General features: G+C 38.6%; 2 protein-coding genes across 5 annotated transcripts in view; both read right to left on the reverse strand.

Annotated features, from left to right (window-relative positions):
* Window positions 1-975: 975 nt before the first annotated feature.
* atp5pf (ATP synthase peripheral stalk subunit F6) lies at window positions 976-5,482 on the reverse strand. Its single transcript, XM_088988871.1, has 4 exons — window positions 5,400-5,482; window positions 3,377-3,546; window positions 1,939-2,063; window positions 976-1,075 (listed from the first exon to the last, which is right to left on the reverse strand). Exons 2-4 carry the CDS (start codon window positions 3,544-3,546, stop codon window positions 1,047-1,049), a joined length of 324 nt encoding a protein of 107 aa, XP_088844997.1. The 5' UTR covers window positions 5,400-5,482; the 3' UTR covers window positions 976-1,046.
* A 547-nt stretch (window positions 5,483-6,029) lies between these two features.
* The window catches only part of appa (amyloid beta precursor protein a), a 28,037-nt gene continuing 16,090 nt past the window's right edge, over window positions 6,030-17,976 (reverse strand). For 2 of the 4 annotated variants that reach the window (XM_088989367.1, XM_088989267.1), the window contains 7 exons: window positions 17,170-17,298; window positions 15,880-15,979; window positions 13,264-13,476; window positions 13,081-13,179; window positions 12,009-12,100; window positions 10,710-10,856; window positions 6,030-10,615 (listed from right to left, as the gene is read on the reverse strand). In XM_088989367.1, coding sequence (XP_088845493.1) covers window positions 10,514-10,615; window positions 10,710-10,856; window positions 12,009-12,100; window positions 13,081-13,179; window positions 13,264-13,476; window positions 15,880-15,979; window positions 17,170-17,298 — 882 coding nt within the window. In that variant the 3' untranslated portion in view covers window positions 6,030-10,513. The remainder of the gene's footprint in view (window positions 10,616-10,709; window positions 10,857-12,008; window positions 12,101-13,080; window positions 13,180-13,263; window positions 13,477-15,879; window positions 15,980-17,169; window positions 17,299-17,976) is intronic. The other 2 variants (XM_088989377.1, XM_088989347.1) reach the window with 1 other exon arrangement.

A 17,976-nucleotide genomic window follows, 5' to 3' on the forward strand; every position in this document is an offset into this window, starting at 1 on the left:
CACTATGGGTGGACGTGCTTTGTTTTATCAACGGCTAACAACTTCTGGACGTTGGCTGTGCTAATAATCATCATCATCATCATAATCATGATAATCATAATAGTCAAGGTCAATGTTTGAAAACCGAAACATCATTTTCCATTATAATCAATGTAAAAATATTAATCCGTTCCAAGTCTGGAAAACAACTAGTCAAGTGCCGCATTGTGGGGCGCTCGGTTGGGTTGAGAACCGAATTTCGGTTGGGCATAAAAAAAACATTTTTGGTTGAAAACCAAATTTGATGAGAACAAAGATGTTTAAAAACCGACGTTTTAGCTCACTGACCTAAAAAAAAAGATAATACTGGTGGGCCTCAATCTGCAGTACAATATGAACCTAAAAGCTAGCAACCACTCATTTGACAACAATGAGGTTAAAATCTTAGCGAAAGAAAATAGTTTGAAAGGGGAGTAAAAGAAGCTTTTTTCATAAAACAGCAAAACCCTTCACTAAATCGCCATCGTGGGGTGAGATTCAATTTGGATGTTTGTCCAACAGATTTCTTAGGCAACATAGGCTTAGTTATGCTGATGAGGTGATACCAGAGCAAATGGGGCAATCAGGCCAGTCGTAGACCCCATAATTAGGCATGACAATAGAGATAATCAGTCAGGACAATAGAAGTAATCAGTATAGGCTCAGGGAATAGTCCTCTGCTCCCCCCCAACCTGAGAGCAGGGACCAATCATAGCAGAGTCCGGCACCGCCACGTCTGGACAGTAGGGATATATATAGAGCCAAAACTACCAGCAAATATTTTTAGTTCGCTGACGAAGCGTCTTGGATAAGAAGCGAAACGTCCGACACCTTCAAAGAAGCACAGATGACTGAAGAAACCTTTTCATCGATGGACCGCTCCTGTACGACTGAGGGCTTACACAGACGTATTGACTGTAGTTTGTTTCATGACAAAAAACTTCGTAGAAGCCTCCAAAAGATTCAGCCATCTTTGATCTTTTTATTATTAAATATAATACATGGATGATTTACAAGATGAACAGCATTCACTTAGCGGCGCCATCAAACTTGGGGTCTGCGGAGGGAGAAAACAACATAAAAAGAAACATTAGTGCAAAGTAAGCAAGATGCCAGAAGAAATGTTTTATGAAGAGGAAAAACAACCACAGTGATACATTGGCTTACGCACTTAATTGGTTCCCAGACAGTGTGTAAGGCAAAACGTGTGTATCCCAAAAATTAATTTCCCATAGGAAACCATTACAATGAGAATAATCCGTTCCCAGGTCCCCATAAAACCTAATTTTCTACTTTGTAATTTAATTTCCTAAGCCTTAAAACTACACAAAATATACATTATTTTATGTATAATAAATGTGCTATGGTATTATAATGAAAGAAATAAACTGTACTATATAATAAAGTCAAACAACTTTATTTTGTGCCTCTTTTTTTTGGGTGAGACATTTCCCCCCAATGTTGCCTCAAAATGGCACGAAATAAATTCTTTAATCGATTGCAAACATGTATGCTTTCCTCTTCAGAACTATTTGAATCATATTCATAACTGGATGAGTAACAAGAAAGCATCTTCTCCGAATCTGAAGCCATTGTTTTGATTCTCCAGCAATGCAAGACATCTTGGCGTGACGTCACAAACTGGGGGCGGGACTTTGTGAAAATGCCCAATTCGCAGCTCAATTTTTTTGCAGATTTTGGACACTCATTTTTATTGGTGTTTTGCATTTGAATAAAAATATCATACTGCGTGTTTTGGGTATTTTACATGCTATAAAACGTTTTTCTGATGTCAGTTAAAAAACAAAAAAGTGCCGTCGGTTGTCCTTTACGAAAGAAAAATGAAATGGTACTTCCTTGTAGGGTTTTTTTTTCCAGTCAACAACAAAACAGTCAAATAGACCGCAAGCAAATACCCACCTTGGAATTTGAAGTCGGGAAACTTGGTGAGGTCTCCGCCGCCATATAGCCTCTCCAGTTTGGAGACCTCTTCGGACATGTTCTTCTGATATGCCGGTCCTGCATCCACAATGCCGCCGGAAGCCCTGAGTCGGGGGAAGTCGTGATATCAAACGTCGAAAAGAAAAGATGAAGGATAGTGCCACTTAGCAGTTTTTTTGACAACGATACTAGTGCAGCGTGTTCTACCGGAAACAAATTCCTTGTGTGTTCTACATACTTGGCAATAAAGATGATTCTGATTCTGAAAAACAGAAGGCTACGGTTCATGCTTGTTTAGATGACGTGGTTCAGGCGACAATATACATTTTTCCGGATATACAGTAAAGTCTTGTTATATCGATATTCAAGGGAGTCCGAAAAAATATCGATATAACCGGGACTATCGATATATCCGACCCTGTTTGCATGTAATTTTCTCCGTGCGTGCATAGAAATAGTATCGATATAACCGGGACTATCGATATATCCGATATCGATATAACGAGACTTTACTGTAATTGAGATACAGTGATACCTCGGTTTTACGTACCGCGTGTTCTACGAACTTTTCGGTTTACGAATCTTAAATTTATGAAAATTTCACCTTGGCATACAAACTATTTTTTTGGGATACACACGGAGCTGTCTCAATGAGTGATGTGTCGTTCGCGAACAAGCCCGTTCTTCTAAGAACAAAATGGCAGCCGACTGTTTTTGTCCTCTATTCCCCGCCCCTAGTCTTGAGTTAAAGTCACTTGATTGGTCAAGAACGCAGCAGTGAGGGGAGGTGGTTTAAACATTAAAGGCACAGGCAGACGACAGAGAGAAAGTTTCAACTTTGATATTTCAAAGGCAGAGTGTAGACTGCAAGGTTAAAAGATCCCATCAAACAACCCGCACAAGCCATCTGTACACTTGATGCAAAAAGCTATCAACCAAGCTAAACAGAACACAATTGATGAGGAACAAGGTAAAATTATCGCAGAGAAAGCACCTACGAGGGATCATTCTTCAAGATGGTGAAAGAAGAAGGCTAGGTTCCTCATCAAGTGTTTAATGCTGATGAAAGCGGCCATTCCATTCCATCAAGCCATCAACCACCATCACAAAGGTAACTAAAACGACTTTATTATACAGTACAGTTTATTTATTGAATTATAATACCATAGCACATTTATTATACATAAAATAAGGTATATTTTCTGTAGTTTTAAGGCTTATTTAGTCGAAAATTATGTTTTATGGGGACCTGGGAACGGATTATTCTCATTTTAATGGTTTCCTATGGGAAATTAATTTTTGGCATACACACTTTTTGCCTTACACACTGTCTGGGAACCAATTAAGTTCGTAAACCAAGGTATCACTACTGTACAACTTGTGTCAGCAGGTTATTTTCCACTTATCGGTGACTCACTTGCTCTTGGTGTTGTAGTCTCGGATCTTGTCCAGGAACAATTTCTGCACGGGATCCAATTCTTTGGCCCGGTTCAGGACGACGGCGGACAGCCCGATATTCCTGCGAAGGGTCAGACTTGCCGCAGAACGCAGCATGGAGGACAGCCGGAGGAAGGCACGGAGCGCCATCTAAAGGCGGGTGCAGGGAGTGCAAAAAAAAAAAAAAACAATAATAATGAGAATAATACATTTCATTTAGAAGCACCTTTTAAAACTCTCAAGGTCACTTTACAATCACAGAATCAGTTTTTCTGCAGGTGAGCAGCGGCAGCCACACGCACCAGCATTCACTCAACCTAGCTAGCGAAGTTAGCGAATAATCACTCAACCCGGAAGTAACTCAAATCGATAGAAAGCCAGCTAGCTAGCTAAGAGTTAGCTAATAATCACTCAACCCGGAAGTAATTCAAATAGATAGAAAGCAAGCTAGCCAGCTAAGAGTTAGCTAAAACTGATCCAGTGACCTTGAGAGTTTTGAAAGGCACTTATAAATGTATTATTATTATTATTATTATTAGCTATCTAGCTAGCTGGCTATCTGTTACCTATCTGGCTGGCTGGTTAGCTGGCTATCTATTAGCTATCTATTGTCTAGCTAGCTGGCTGGCTATCTAACACCTAGCTAGCTTTTTATTTATTTGTGTTATTCCGGGTTGAGTGAACGCTGGCGCTTGTTGCTGCCGCTGCTCACCCACAGAAAAACTGATCCAGTGACAGTAAAGTGACCTTGAGAGTTTTGAAAGGCGCTTACAAATGAAATGTATTATTATTATTATTATAATCACTTAACCCGCAAGTAACTCAAATAGATAGAAAGCGAGCTAGCTAGCTAAGAGATAGCTAATAATAACAATATTTTTTGTTACCGAGCGCACTCCGTACTCGCAACACTAACACTACAGTTTACAAAGGTGAGTAAGTTGATTTTTTATAACTCATAGAAGTGGTAGGATATATATTTTTCTCCATAACTGCCAAGTTTCAAGCGAAAAGAAGCATTAGCATATATATTTCTAAAGCTCGCAATTTTCTTTCCAAGTATTCAGTGATAGCCATTTATGATTTCTGACGAAAATCTGCCTGCATTCGATCGTTGATATTTGCTAATTTATTTTTTTGAATATTTTCTTGTGTTTTCTGTTCTTGTTTAGAATTTCAAAAGCTTTCCAATGGTACCTTACTCGTTAAGATCCGCCAAAAAAATGAAGAACGTTATGATAATTTAAACTGTAATAAAGAATTCGGTAACATATTTTCATTGTTTTAAGTGTGTAATTACAGGCAGAAAATCCCCTCATATTTCGAATATGAAAATTTTGTCATAGAAAATTAGTCTATACATAATTTGAAAGCCATTTAAATGTACTTTAATACGGTATTCGAAAATGTGTGATTAATTATGATTGAAAAATGTAGTCACATCACTAATTTTTGATGGACACCGAAAAGGAGTTGCAATAATCGATACCTCGGCTATTAATATCTGCGGCACATCCATACGTTTACTTTAAAGTGAACTATTACTTGAAGGTTTCAATGTTTTTTTAGTTCGAAGAAAAGGGAATCCATTAGCTAAACGTTAGCAATGTGTACTGGTCGTGAGTGGCATACACAAGAATACACGACGGGAAATATAAAACTACACAAGTAAATTCGTCCATCGCCGACAAATACTACGTACGATACTAGATTATTCATTTAATTCGTTATAATAGCCATTCGCCAGTTGATATTCAATACAAGGTCGTTTGAGTTGGCTAAAGGTTAGCTTGAGCTTTGTAGCATTGACCGATCGGCTAGCTTTAGCTTGCACACACGCTAGCTTTAGCATACGCAACAGCAAACAGCAGTGGTTTCTTCAGCCATTTTGTTAGTCACATAACGACAGGTATTCGAAATGCACAATTATTATGTTAACCTTGTATTGATTAGGGGGGAGATTGGTAAAAGAGTTGGTACAATGCATTTAGAAAAAGACTCACCTTGGATTTGACACTTTGGATCCGGCAAACGAATGTGGAGGATCGCGCGGTGGATTATGGGACGTCAGTGTTTGTGTGGTAGTGATGGGAATTCCGGCTCCTTTCAGAGAGTCGGTTCTTTTAGCTCGGCTCACTATAAAAATCCGGCTCTTTTGCTCCATAATGGCTCATCAGTTTGTTTTTGTTGCTTAAATTCATTAACTACCAAAAATCATGTAAGATTATGTGAAAACAAATTACCCATGTAAAAAAAATTACAACCATTTTTATTTATATGGCTTTGTTTATATTATACTGTATATAATATACTTCTGCGAGAAGCAGCATAAATCAAGTGTGCAAGCTAATGATACGAATTAAGCTCGTAAGCTAAGGTATCACTGTACTCATCCATTGTCACATTGAGAGTGACAACTACACACTTCCACACAAGGTCATTTTAGAGTCTTCAGTGACCTCAGCAGAAAACATTGACACTCAAGACTTACCCAAGTGGCAGCAGTTCCAGACAGAGTTACAGGAAATTTATTACACAGTATATTGAATATCTGAGGTGAAAACAAATTGAAGACAGCTGCCTGAAGAAAAAAAAAAAGAAAAATAAATTAAAAAAAAAGGATAAACACCATCTGTCGGTACATTCAAAACTTTATTATGGAATACAGTGTAGAAAGCGTTTCCCCAGTCAATGCACAATCTTACAGAGCCAATAAAAAGCAATGCAATCAAACAGAAGAACCCAAAAAAAAAAAAATCCAGTTTCTTATTCTCTGCCACCATCTGTCATGCTTCTTGCATGCCAACAAATGTTACCAAAGATAATTGGCCATTCACAACTATTTAAAATGGTTAACAGAGCTAAGTCAAAACCAGCCTTTTGCTCGATTCCTGCAAGCCATCACCAAGAAAAACATCCAACGCGTTGAGATTTAAAGCAAAACAAAAAAAAAAAAAGGGGTTGAGCCGCTAGCATCAGGATTTTTGATGATACAATCTTGAATGAAATGATAATAACATACAGATGAAGCCAGCTTCTACTTCTTCAGGAAAAACGAGAATGTTGAACAAAAACAAAAAAAAAATGAAATAAAATAAACGAAACAAAAGAACCACACTTAAAGGACAATCGACACTTCCGAACAATTAATTTGTAATATCAATTCAAATGACTTCTACTGAGCATATTTTACAAAGATTCCACCGCATATTTTACATTTTAAGACGTGCTGAATATTCAGGAAGTCTTGTTTTTGAGTTGGTGACGATTCCTGACGTGACGTCACAGAGGGAACGCCCCTGATCGAGAAAGCGACATACAATGCATTTTGGGTACTTTGTTTGGTCTGAAAACGTCGTGTTGATGGCGAAATTAGAAGGAAAACAGATAAATAACGCGATGGTGAATCGTTGTGTGTTGCACTAAGACTACTATTTGATACTAGTTGACACAAATTCCCAGCGGACAAATCAGCCCATTTCCAACGGAGCTTGGGCGCCATCTTGTGCATTTTCGGGTAGCTACATTTCAGTCCAGACGCCTCAAAATGACACGGAAGGACTTCTTTAATCGATTTCAAACATTTATGCTTTCCTCTTCAGAACTATTTGAATCATATTCATAACTGGATGAGTAACAAGAAAGCATCTTCTCCGAATCGGAACTCTCTGAAGCCATTGTTTTGATTCTGGAGCAAGGCAGTTTGTGAAGGAGTTTCCTGACGTGATGTCACGAACTGGGGGCGGGACTTTTTGAATATCTCCAGTTTTTATCTCATTTTGTAGCAGTTTTGGGACACCAAGTCATTTTTATTGGTGTTTTTTTGCATTTGACTAAAAATATCAGCGTGCGTCTTTTGGTTATTTTTTGATGCTATAAAACGTTTTTCTGATGTCAGTTAGGAAACAAAAAAATGGTGTCGGTTGTCCTTTAAAATTGGTAAGAATGACAGATCAGTTTTAAGTGCGGATATGAAAGCAGAGCCTGTCGATGGAAGTTTCTATTTCTATACTTTTCGTTCAAAGTCACGAGATCACGAAAGGATACGAAATGTACAATCTTGCTAGCATCATCTAAAAGTGAGAGCGTTTCGATCAAGTGTTTTTTGATCTTGTTTTTTGTTTTTCTGAATCCTGTTGTCATCATGGTCATGCACTACATATGAACGACTACAACTTCAGGTACATCACACACAAGTTTAAAAATGTCTTTTTTTTCAATCTGTTTTCATTGTTCTTTTTTTTTTGTTGGAAAAACAAAATCAAACCTATAAGTACGGAAGAGCATTAGGGCCAGGTTGAAAATATATTTTCTTAGAGGTGGGGTATTATTCTGAGAAAAAAAAAGTTTGCCAAATTTGCCAGTTTCAAACTCTTATATTTGCTCGATTTAAAGTCACAAATTTGCTAGATTCAAACGATACCTTGGCTTACGAACTTAATTGGTTCCCAGACAGAGTGTGTAAGGCGAAAAGTGTGTATCCCAAAAATTAATTTCCCATAGGAAACCATTAAAATGAGAATATTCCGTTCCCCATAAAACATAATTTTCTACTTTCTAATATACTAAGCCTTAAAACTACACAAAATAGACCTTATTTTATGTATATTATATGTGCTATGGTATTATAATTAAAGAAATAAACTGTACAAAAAAATACAGTTATTTTAGGCCGGTTTCATCAGGATTAAACACTTCTTGAGGAATGATCCCTTGAAGAATGATCCCTTGTAGGTGCTTTCTCTGCGATAATTTTACCTTGTTCCTCATCAATTGTGTTCTGTTTAGCTGGGTTGATAGCTTTTTGCATCAAGTGTACAGATGACTTGCGCGGGTTATTTGTGGAGCCTGATTGATGGGAATTTTAACCTTGCAGTCTACACTCTGCCTTTGAACTATCAAAGTTGAAACGAGTCCAAATTTCACTGTTTTCTATCCATTTTGTAACTCTCGCTCTCTGTCGTCTGCCTGTCTCTTTGATGTCTAAACCATCTCCCCTCACTGCTGCGTTCTTGACCAATCACGTGGCTTTAACCGAAGACTGGGGGCGGGGAATAGAGGACCAAAACAATCCGGCTGCCATTTTCTTGTTAGAAGAACGGGCTCGTTCGAGAACGACACATCATTCATTGTGGCTGCTTCGTGTGTATGCCAAAAAGTAGTTTGTATGCCAAGGTAAAATGTTCATCAATTTAACCTTCGTAAACCGAAAAGTTCGTAAGCCAAGGGGGTGGTAAACCGAGGTATCACTGTGATTTCGATCCAGAATTTGAAGTGGAACATTTTGTACGTAGTTAGGCCATGAAAACCTTATAAAACAAATGAATTACGCCATAACTGCAACTCCACAGGTAGCCATTTGTGTTCTGCAAAAGATCTCGTCTCACAAGGTTGCTAACGCTAACCCACCGCAAGACCGAATGATGTATCTCAAACTCCGAAATTTTTTTTGTAACGATTAAATCTAGCAAATTTGTGACTTTAAATCGAGTACATTTGCGAGTTTGAATCTAGCAAATTTGCTACTTTAAATCTAGCAAATTTGCGAGTTTGAAACTCGCAAATTTGTGACTTTTTTTCTCAGAATAATTGCCCATTTAAAATATATATATACTTCAATGTGGCCCTAATGCTCTTCCATATATAAGCGAACCAAAAAAAAAAAAAAAAAACAGCTCATTCAGAATACATCATGACTAGCATTATCATCAACATGTTCATGATCAACTCGATCGATATTTAAGCCTAAATTAAGAGCCTTGTGTCACCCAACACAGCCCAGCTGTCATAAAAATGCACAAATAATAGAGGAAAGAGGAAACATGGGTCATGGGCAGGGGCGATTGGTGGAAATGGCGCAAATAATTCTCCAGTGCAGAGAGAGAGAGGAGAACCAGGGATGCATCCGGGCGGCCATTTTGACAGCCACTGGCGCCATTTTGGAACTCTACTGCGCCAGCATCGGTGTAAATCTATTACGATTAGCGCATACTGCGACGTGATTTGCGCCGCATATGATATACCTCTGATAAAATAGCTAAAGAAATTAATTTAGTTCAACAGCAATTGAAAACTGTTCGTTTTCCTTCAGAGGTTTTAACTTTGGTCGTCGGCCATTTTGCCTTACCGATATTGAGTCATAAAATCACTTTGCATTTGTTTCGGTGCGTTCCAAAGTCGTGGTAGAAGATATTTTAGGCTTTTTTTGCGATCTACCGGCCTTTTTCGTGATCTACCGGAAACTGCCGAAAGGGCTAATCGAATAGCCATTTACCCATGGTGCATTGCAGGGTTTACATCCAACATGGCGGATGGTTGCAATATAGAGCGTTAGAACAGGAGAACAACTCTAAAAGACATTAAAAACAGGTAGCAAAAAATACATATTCTTGTTTTTTTTAAGAAACAATCGAAAGTCTGTGGACATTAGTGAGAAAATTACATTTTAGTCAAATAATGTTTTTTTTTTTAAATGCAATTTAGAAATATCAAGCTCCAATGAATGTATGTTGCTTTATTTCAATCAGTTTAGTCTACTTTGGCGATCTATTCAATCGGGCCCAATCCATTTTAGAATGTTGACCCCAAAAGGGGTCAACTGGCCCCTTTTTAAATTCCCCAGATGCATCCCTAGAGTGCAGCAGTGGTGCAGGAAAGGGGGCGGGGAAGTCCAGACCTCATTTGCAGAAAAACGTCAATTGACTTAAACTTATACAGGTAATATCCGAGTTACGACCGGGTTCTGTTCCGACCAAACGGTCGTAAGTCAAACGGTCGTAAGTCGAAAAAAAAAAAAAAAAACAATTCGCCAACGACACATCACTTATTGTGGCAGCTCTGTGTGTATCCCGAAAAATAGTTTGTATGCCAATTTTTCATAAATTTAACGTTCGTAAACCGAAAAGTTCGTAAGCCAAGGTATCACTGTACTCAAGTCACTGCTCGGTATCATGCCGCACTGCTGACGTCACTCTACTCTGGGATGGGAGGGAAGGGATGGGAGTGGGAGGGGCTTAAGGTGTGGAATGAAACATGTGTGTGTGTGTGTGTGTGGTGTGTGTGTGTGTGTGTGTGTGTGTGTGTGTGTGTGTGTGTGTGTGTGGAAATGAAACCCCCCTCAGTTCTGCATCTGTTCAAAGAACTTGTAGGTTGGGTTCTCGTAGCCGTTCTGCTGCATTTTGGACAGATGGCGTTCCTCGGGGGTAACAGCGGCGTCCACCTGGAGGAAAACCAGAAAAATCACTCGGTTACCCGCGGTAACAGCTTGCCGCTCCCCCCCCCCACCCTCAATACGAGCGCCGACTGCTTCTGACCTCGATGACTCCGTGGTGGATGGAGGTGTACTGCTTCTTCCGGAGCATCACCAAGGTGATGACAATCACGGTTGCTATGACGACACCGCCCACCATCAAACCGATGATGGCGCCCTTGTTGGAGCCGACGTCCTCGGCAAAGAAGACCTGATGGGAGAGAAATTTGTCTGAGAAAGATCCAGCAGAGGATGGACTTCCTGAAGTTGCTAAGGCTGCCACAGGAGGCGCTACCACATTTCTACACTGCGGTCATCACGGTTTGGTTTGGGGGGCCAACACAAAAATGGACAAAATCCGACTTCCACGGACAGTTAGCACACAGCAAGAATCAGGATAAGAGCGCGGAAACTCAAACCGGGATAACTCAAATAGATAGAAAGCTAGCTGGCTAGCTAGCTAATAGATAGCTATCTAGGTAGCTAGCCAGCTAGATAGCTAATAGATAGCTAGCCAGACAGCCAGCCAGCCAGATAGATAGCTAATAGACAGCAACACCTGAAGCTGGAATAAAGCGATAATATGGAAGAAATAGTTAATTCCTAAATGATATAGGTCTGGAGTTATCTGAGCTTCAAATGGGGGCGGCTGTACAAAATACAACGCAATACATACATATTGCTTTATATAGCACTTTAACAACAGCTGAAGCTGGAACAAAGAAATCACGTGGAAAAAAAGAGTTAATTCCTAAGTTATATGGGTGTGGAGTTATATGAGCTTGAAATGGGGGCGACTTCCCAAAATACAATGCAATAAATACATATTGGTTAATATAGCACTTTACTAACAGCTGAAGCTGGAACAAAGCGATAAAGTGGAAAAAAGAGTTAATGCCGAAATGATATGGCTCTGGAGTTATCTGAGCTTGAAATGGGGGCGACTTCCCAAAATGCAATGCAATCAATACATACAAACTGGTTTATATAGCACTTTAACAACAGCTGAAGCTGGAACAAAGCGCTAACATGGAAAAAAAGGGAAATGCTGCCCCCTTGTGGATAAGAAAAAAACATGGCTAGAGGTCTAACCAGCGCTTTATCGGCACCCTAGCATGAAACCCCAAAAGCCGAACAAATTCGGGAATGGTGCTAGACGTCATATTTTCAATTCCCGATTAAATACGGGAATGGCAGTGAATGGGTTAAGGAATTCCATTAGATTAGATTAACCTTTATGATGATTTTTATTCCCGTGTATGATATTCGCATCATCAAACAACAAGTTAGATCTGAGGATGGATTTTGCAGGCTGTACTGCGATACAAGCGCGGGTGAGAGAGAGAAATTTTACAGTATTTACCAGTTTCTGGTGGTGAACTTCATATTCAGTACTCTGCCTGTCCCCCTTTTCCATTCGGAGTTCGGGAATAGCCTGCATTTTCATCCCAGTCACTGACAAGAGAAGGAAAAATACTGTTTTAAAGGACAACCGACACCTCCGGACAAGTTCATATTCTTGTTGTGTTTATAACAGGTAAAACCTGAGCTACGACTGGCGCGAGTTACGACCGCCAGAACCTTTTATTTGTTATTCTACACCTGGCACCGCAACGCGCAAGCAGCCAGCAACGCATACTTCAATTTTGGCCAGCCAGCATGTCACACACTTGCACAGCATTCTACTGCGTGACTACACTCAATACAGTTTTATAAAGTGCAGATACCGTCTCGGCAACATCTCCTGTGTATTACTGTACACTGCTTTTTTACGAACGTCTGTGTCGGGCGACATCTTCTGGCTGTTAGCAGGGAGAGCCGGGTGAGTATAATATTTATAAATGAACTGTACAGTAGTCAGTTTAGTATCCATTACAGGTACAGGTACACTGTCATAAAAATCACTAATATTAAATAAAAAATGATTAAAAACGACATTAAAAGGTATAAAATGTATAAATTAACTGTGCAGTAAACAGTTTGGTGTATATTACAGGTACAGGTATACAACAATAAAAATCGATAATATGAAATATATAATGATAAAAATGACACTAAAAGTTATAAAATGTATAAATGATCTGTAAACAGTTTGGTATATAATAGTATTCAATGGAAAATGTTGCTTAAAAACAACAGATTGGCATTGTATACTATCCTGTCGTGTAAACGCCACGTCGGCCATTTTGAATGGATTTCAACTTACGACCGTTTTGTCGGAACAGAACCTGGTCGTAAGTCGGATGTTACCTGTATAAGGCACACCACATTATAAGGCACTTCAGTAGTATTCAATAGAAAACGTTTTGATTGACATTGTATACTATCCTGTCGTACAAACATCGGGTCGGCCATTTTGAAAGGATTTCAATTTACGACCATTTGACTTACAACCGTTTTGTCGGAACGGAACCTGGTCGTAAGTCGGATGTTACCTGTAAATGATGTATTGTATTGTATTTGACGCAGGCTAGGCTCACCCGGCCGTGTGGGAACACCCCTTTCAAAAGTGGGGCGAGAGTCCACAGGTTCAACTGGAGGGAGGAGGACAATACTTTAAAATTCTGAAGGACAGATTTGCACCGTCACAAACGATTATCCACAAATGAGCAAAAGACCTTGATTGTCCGTGTTGGGCTGGTTAAAGCTCTCGGGATGGATGAAACCGACTCCTCCCAAGCCGAGCGTGTCCTCCTGGCTCAGCAGCTCGGTCTGGCCACCTCCGAGCTCCTGGTCTGGCATCAAAGCGTCGTTACCGTAGCTCACCCTCACGTCGGTCTGCAGGTTGGCCAGCTGTTGGGCCATCTCAGCCTGTTCCCTCTGCAAAAGTTCTGATCAGAGGGGAAAATCACAAGAAGGAGAGTTAGAGTTAGAGTTATTGGTGTCAGATACGTTTGATCAGACACTGTGGACAAAGACTCGAACCCAGAAAGATTGTCTTTACTGCCGGCAGGAGACGTAGCCATTCATGACAGACGCCTGAATTCTGCAGCCCTCTGCCAAGCTATTTATTGAGAGTATATGCAAATTTAAGTGATACATTAGTAAAACATAGTTTTCTTGATTAGAATACCGTGCCCATGGAACGTTCTGAGCGCAAACAGCTGTAAGCAATAAAACATTGTCTCTTCCATGAACTGATACATTTGTAACCTGGCTAATGAGCTCTTCCTGTGAAGGAGTTTCAAGTCATAAATTGCTTCGGTGATAAAGGAGTTTCCCAAGTCCTAAATTCTGTCCAATGCCAGATTTCCTAGATGAAGATAACAGTTTAACTTGCTGTGTCTGTTGACCTCAGATTGACCCCAGGTTGTCTGTGCTTCAATTGTGTATTCGAGTCACACATGTTGACTAAGCATATAATAGCATGAAACTTTGAAATATGATAATTTATTATTCTGTCTAATCTCTATCAATTGGCCAAGTATGTAGTACATACATGGAATTTGTCTCTGGTAGAACACACCACACTAGTATTATCATCAAAAAAAAAGACGCAATATACCCGAAGATTTGGGTTACTGTTTAGAGAGTTAATGGTGACACAGTGCCATTGTGTATAGTGCTTCAATTTTTCTTATGATGATACTAGTGCAATGTGTTCTACCAGAGACAAATTCCTCCTTCTCTTCCCTTGTGCCTGTTTTTTTTTAGATCCACCACCACCCACCACCTTACAATACGTGACAGACAGTGACAGTTTCAGAGGCCCAGATGGTTGTGTGACGCATACAACTCCAATAAGCAGGGGAGGAAAAAAAAAAATAAGGAGGGGCCGGCAGATTTATCTTCCCCGACAAACAATTTGATTTGAATGTGCTGAAGAATTGGGTCAAATAGCTGCAAAGTCCTTATCAGAAAAAAAAGCTTGGAATTTAGATCATTCAATCTCGCTGTTACTCGTAACATAATCTGCGCTTGGTTTCACATCTGTCTCACAAAAGTTTGGAATTTGGCAGGAATCAGATAGCTGAAGAATTTGGGGTATCAAATTTTCCGGTGGATAAGGCATACACAAAAGCCTTGATTTTCTTGAAACGATGACCCCGCGCCTTATATCTGAAGTCATATTGCGCCACAACAGGTCTCGCAACGACTGTTAGCATCCACGACTCCAGTATAGAAGACGTAGTGCGCAACCTCAGCCTCTACTGTAGTGCCTTATAATGTGGTGTGCCTTATACAAGTAACATCCGAGTTACGACCTGGTTCGTTCCGACAAAACGGTCGTAAGTCAAACGGTCGTAAGTTGAAATCCATTCAAAATGGCCGACGTGACGTTTACACAACAGGATAGTTTATGATGTCAATCTGTTGTTTTTTTAAGCAATGTTTTCTATGGAATACTATTATATACCAAACTCTTTGCAGTTCATTTATAAATTTGCTAACTTTTCGTGTCATTTTTATCATTTTATATTTCATATTATCGATTTTTGTTACTGTATTACTGTAATGTATACACAACTGTTTACTGGAGTTCATCTATAAATGTTATACTTAGCTTTTAGTGTTGTTTTTATCATTTCATATTTTATATCAGCGTTTTTTTTTATTACTGTATAACTGTACATGTAATGTATACAAAACTGTTTACTGTACAGTTCATTTATAAATTTTATATTTATCTTTTAGTGTCGTTTTTATCATTTTATATGTCATATTATCGACTTATATTTTATACTTAGATTTTATGTAGTGGGTTAAAGAAAACACATACGTAAAGAATACAGTATTATTACAGTATTAAGACAACATATACTGACCCAAATACGCACAGCTTCCCATGCATGTGCGCTGTTGAAAAATCGCTCTCCCTGCTAAAGGCCAGAAGAGGTCGCCCGACAAACACGCTCGGACTCAAGTGGACACCAAAGGAAAAAAGCAGTGTACAGTACTACACAGGAGATGTTGCCGAGACGGTATCTGCACGGTGTAACAACTGTATTGAATTGTAGTCACGCAGTAGATTGCTGCGCGAGTGTGTGACATGCTGGCTGGCCAAAATTGTAGTCCACGTTGCCGGCTGCTTACGCGTTGCAGTGCCAGGTGTAAAATAAAAAAAAAGGGTCGGGCGGTTTGTGGTCGCTAGTACGGGTTGTCGTTACTCGTGCCGGTCGTAACTCGGATGTTCATACACCGGAAAATACGGTACTTTGTCAAGAATGAAATCATATTTTCTACAAAGCACCACGGGCATGAAACCTCTGAGAACAGAGCGGCGTGAAACGTACCAACTTGATCTTGGATGTCGTCGGCCACACCAGGCACCTTGTAGAGAAGTCCCAATGACTGGTTCATACGCTCTTCAATGACACGCAGGTGGGTCAGCACCTAGACAGCGTCACACGCACTTCCGGGTTGAGTGATTATTAGCTAACTCTTAGCGAGCTAGCTTTCTATCTATTTGAGTTACTTCCGGGTTGAGTGATTATTAGCTAACTCTTAGCGAGCTAGCTTTCTATCTATTTGAGTTACTTCTGGGTTGAGTGAACGCTGGCGCGTGTGGCTGCCGCTGCTCACCCACAGAAAAACTTGCTGTTACTGTAAAGTGTATTATTTTAATTATTTTTTTTAAATTATTTTTAATGATTTTGTTATTTTTAATGATTTTTTATTTATTATTATTTTTTATTATTACTATTCTTATTACAATTATTATTATTATTACTATTATTATTACTATTATTATTATTATGATTATTATTATTATTACTATTATTATTACTATTATTACGATTACTATGACGATGACTATTACTATTACTATTACTATTACTATTACTATTACTATTACTATTACTATTACTACTACTATTATGACTATTACTACTAATATTATTATTATTATTATTATTGTAAAGTGTATTATTTTAATTATTTTTGTAATTATTTTTAATGATTTTCTTATTTTTAATTATTTTTATTTATTATTTTTGATTATTATTATTATTATTATTATTATTATTACTATTATTATTACTACTATTATTATTACTATTATTACGATTACTATGACAATGACTATTACTATTACCATTACTATTACTATTACGACTATTACTATTATTATTATTATTATTATTCCAATTATTATGATTATTACTATTATTACTGTTACTATTATTATTATTATTACTATTATGATGATGATGATGATTATTTTATTATGATGATGATTATTATTATGATTATGATTATGATGATTATTATATTATTATTATTCCAATTATTATGATTATTACTATTATTACTGTTACTATTATTATTATTACTATTATGATGATGATTATTATTTTATTATGATGATGATTGTTATTATGATTATGATTATGATTATGATGATTATTATTATTATTATTATTATTATTATTATGATTATTATTATGATTATTATTACAAACGAGACAGTAGTCAAATTTAATGAAAGCAAAGACACGTATTCTCCATAACGCTGATTTCATCTCAATCGACTGAAAATGTTTCACATGAAGTACGACATGTTGTGATTGAGTGTGCGCTACCTGAGGCCTGATTTGCGCCGCCTTCTTCGGGTCGACCATGCGGACGTGTTCAAAGTGTTTGAGGGTGTGCTGTCTGTCCTTTTGCTCGGCGCGCACGTATTTCTTCAACAGGCTGAAGACGTGACGGGGCTGCGACAGGCGGAAGACGGCGAATCGTGAGTTGCAGGCTCAGGACGACGTGATTGGAAACATTTTGGAAGAAAGTACAAGTTGCCAAGTGTTGACATTGAAGCTTCGGGATCAGTAACAAAGCTTTTTCATTGGCGCATTATTTAGACTAGGTGCTTGAGAACAATGAAGAAGAGCAGCAATAGAGAAGTGGCGGACCGTCAAGGCCTGCAAAGCCTTCTCTGCTGGCCTAACAATATCAGAATTACGGACTGATGTTAATTAGATTTTGTCTATGACTTCTTATGAAATAATTCCAAATTGTCTTTCAGTTTCTTTTCATTACTTTTCCCATGTTGTGCTCATTACTTACGACTTGTACTTTTCGAATTTAAAGGACAACCGACACCTCCGTACAAGTTGTGTCCATAATTTGTAAAATCACTTCAACTGACTTCTACTGAGCGTATTTTACAAAGATTCCACCGCATATAGCTATATTTGACGTTTTAAGACGCTGAATCGCGCTGAATATTCAGGAAGTCGTGACGTCACGCAGGGAACGCCAGTGACCGAGAAAGCGACACACAATGCATTTTGGCTACTTTGTTTGGTCTGAAAATTGCTTGATACCTTGGTTTACGAACTTAATTGGTTCCCAGACAGAGTGTGTAAGGCGAAAAGTGTGTATCCCAAAAA

Source organism: Hippocampus bargibanti, linkage group LG01 (assembly GCF_051943395.1).
Source record: "Hippocampus bargibanti isolate YZ-2025 linkage group LG01, ASM5194339v1, whole genome shotgun sequence".
In the NCBI taxonomy this organism is placed as follows: Eukaryota; Metazoa; Chordata; class Actinopteri; order Syngnathiformes; family Syngnathidae; genus Hippocampus; species Hippocampus bargibanti.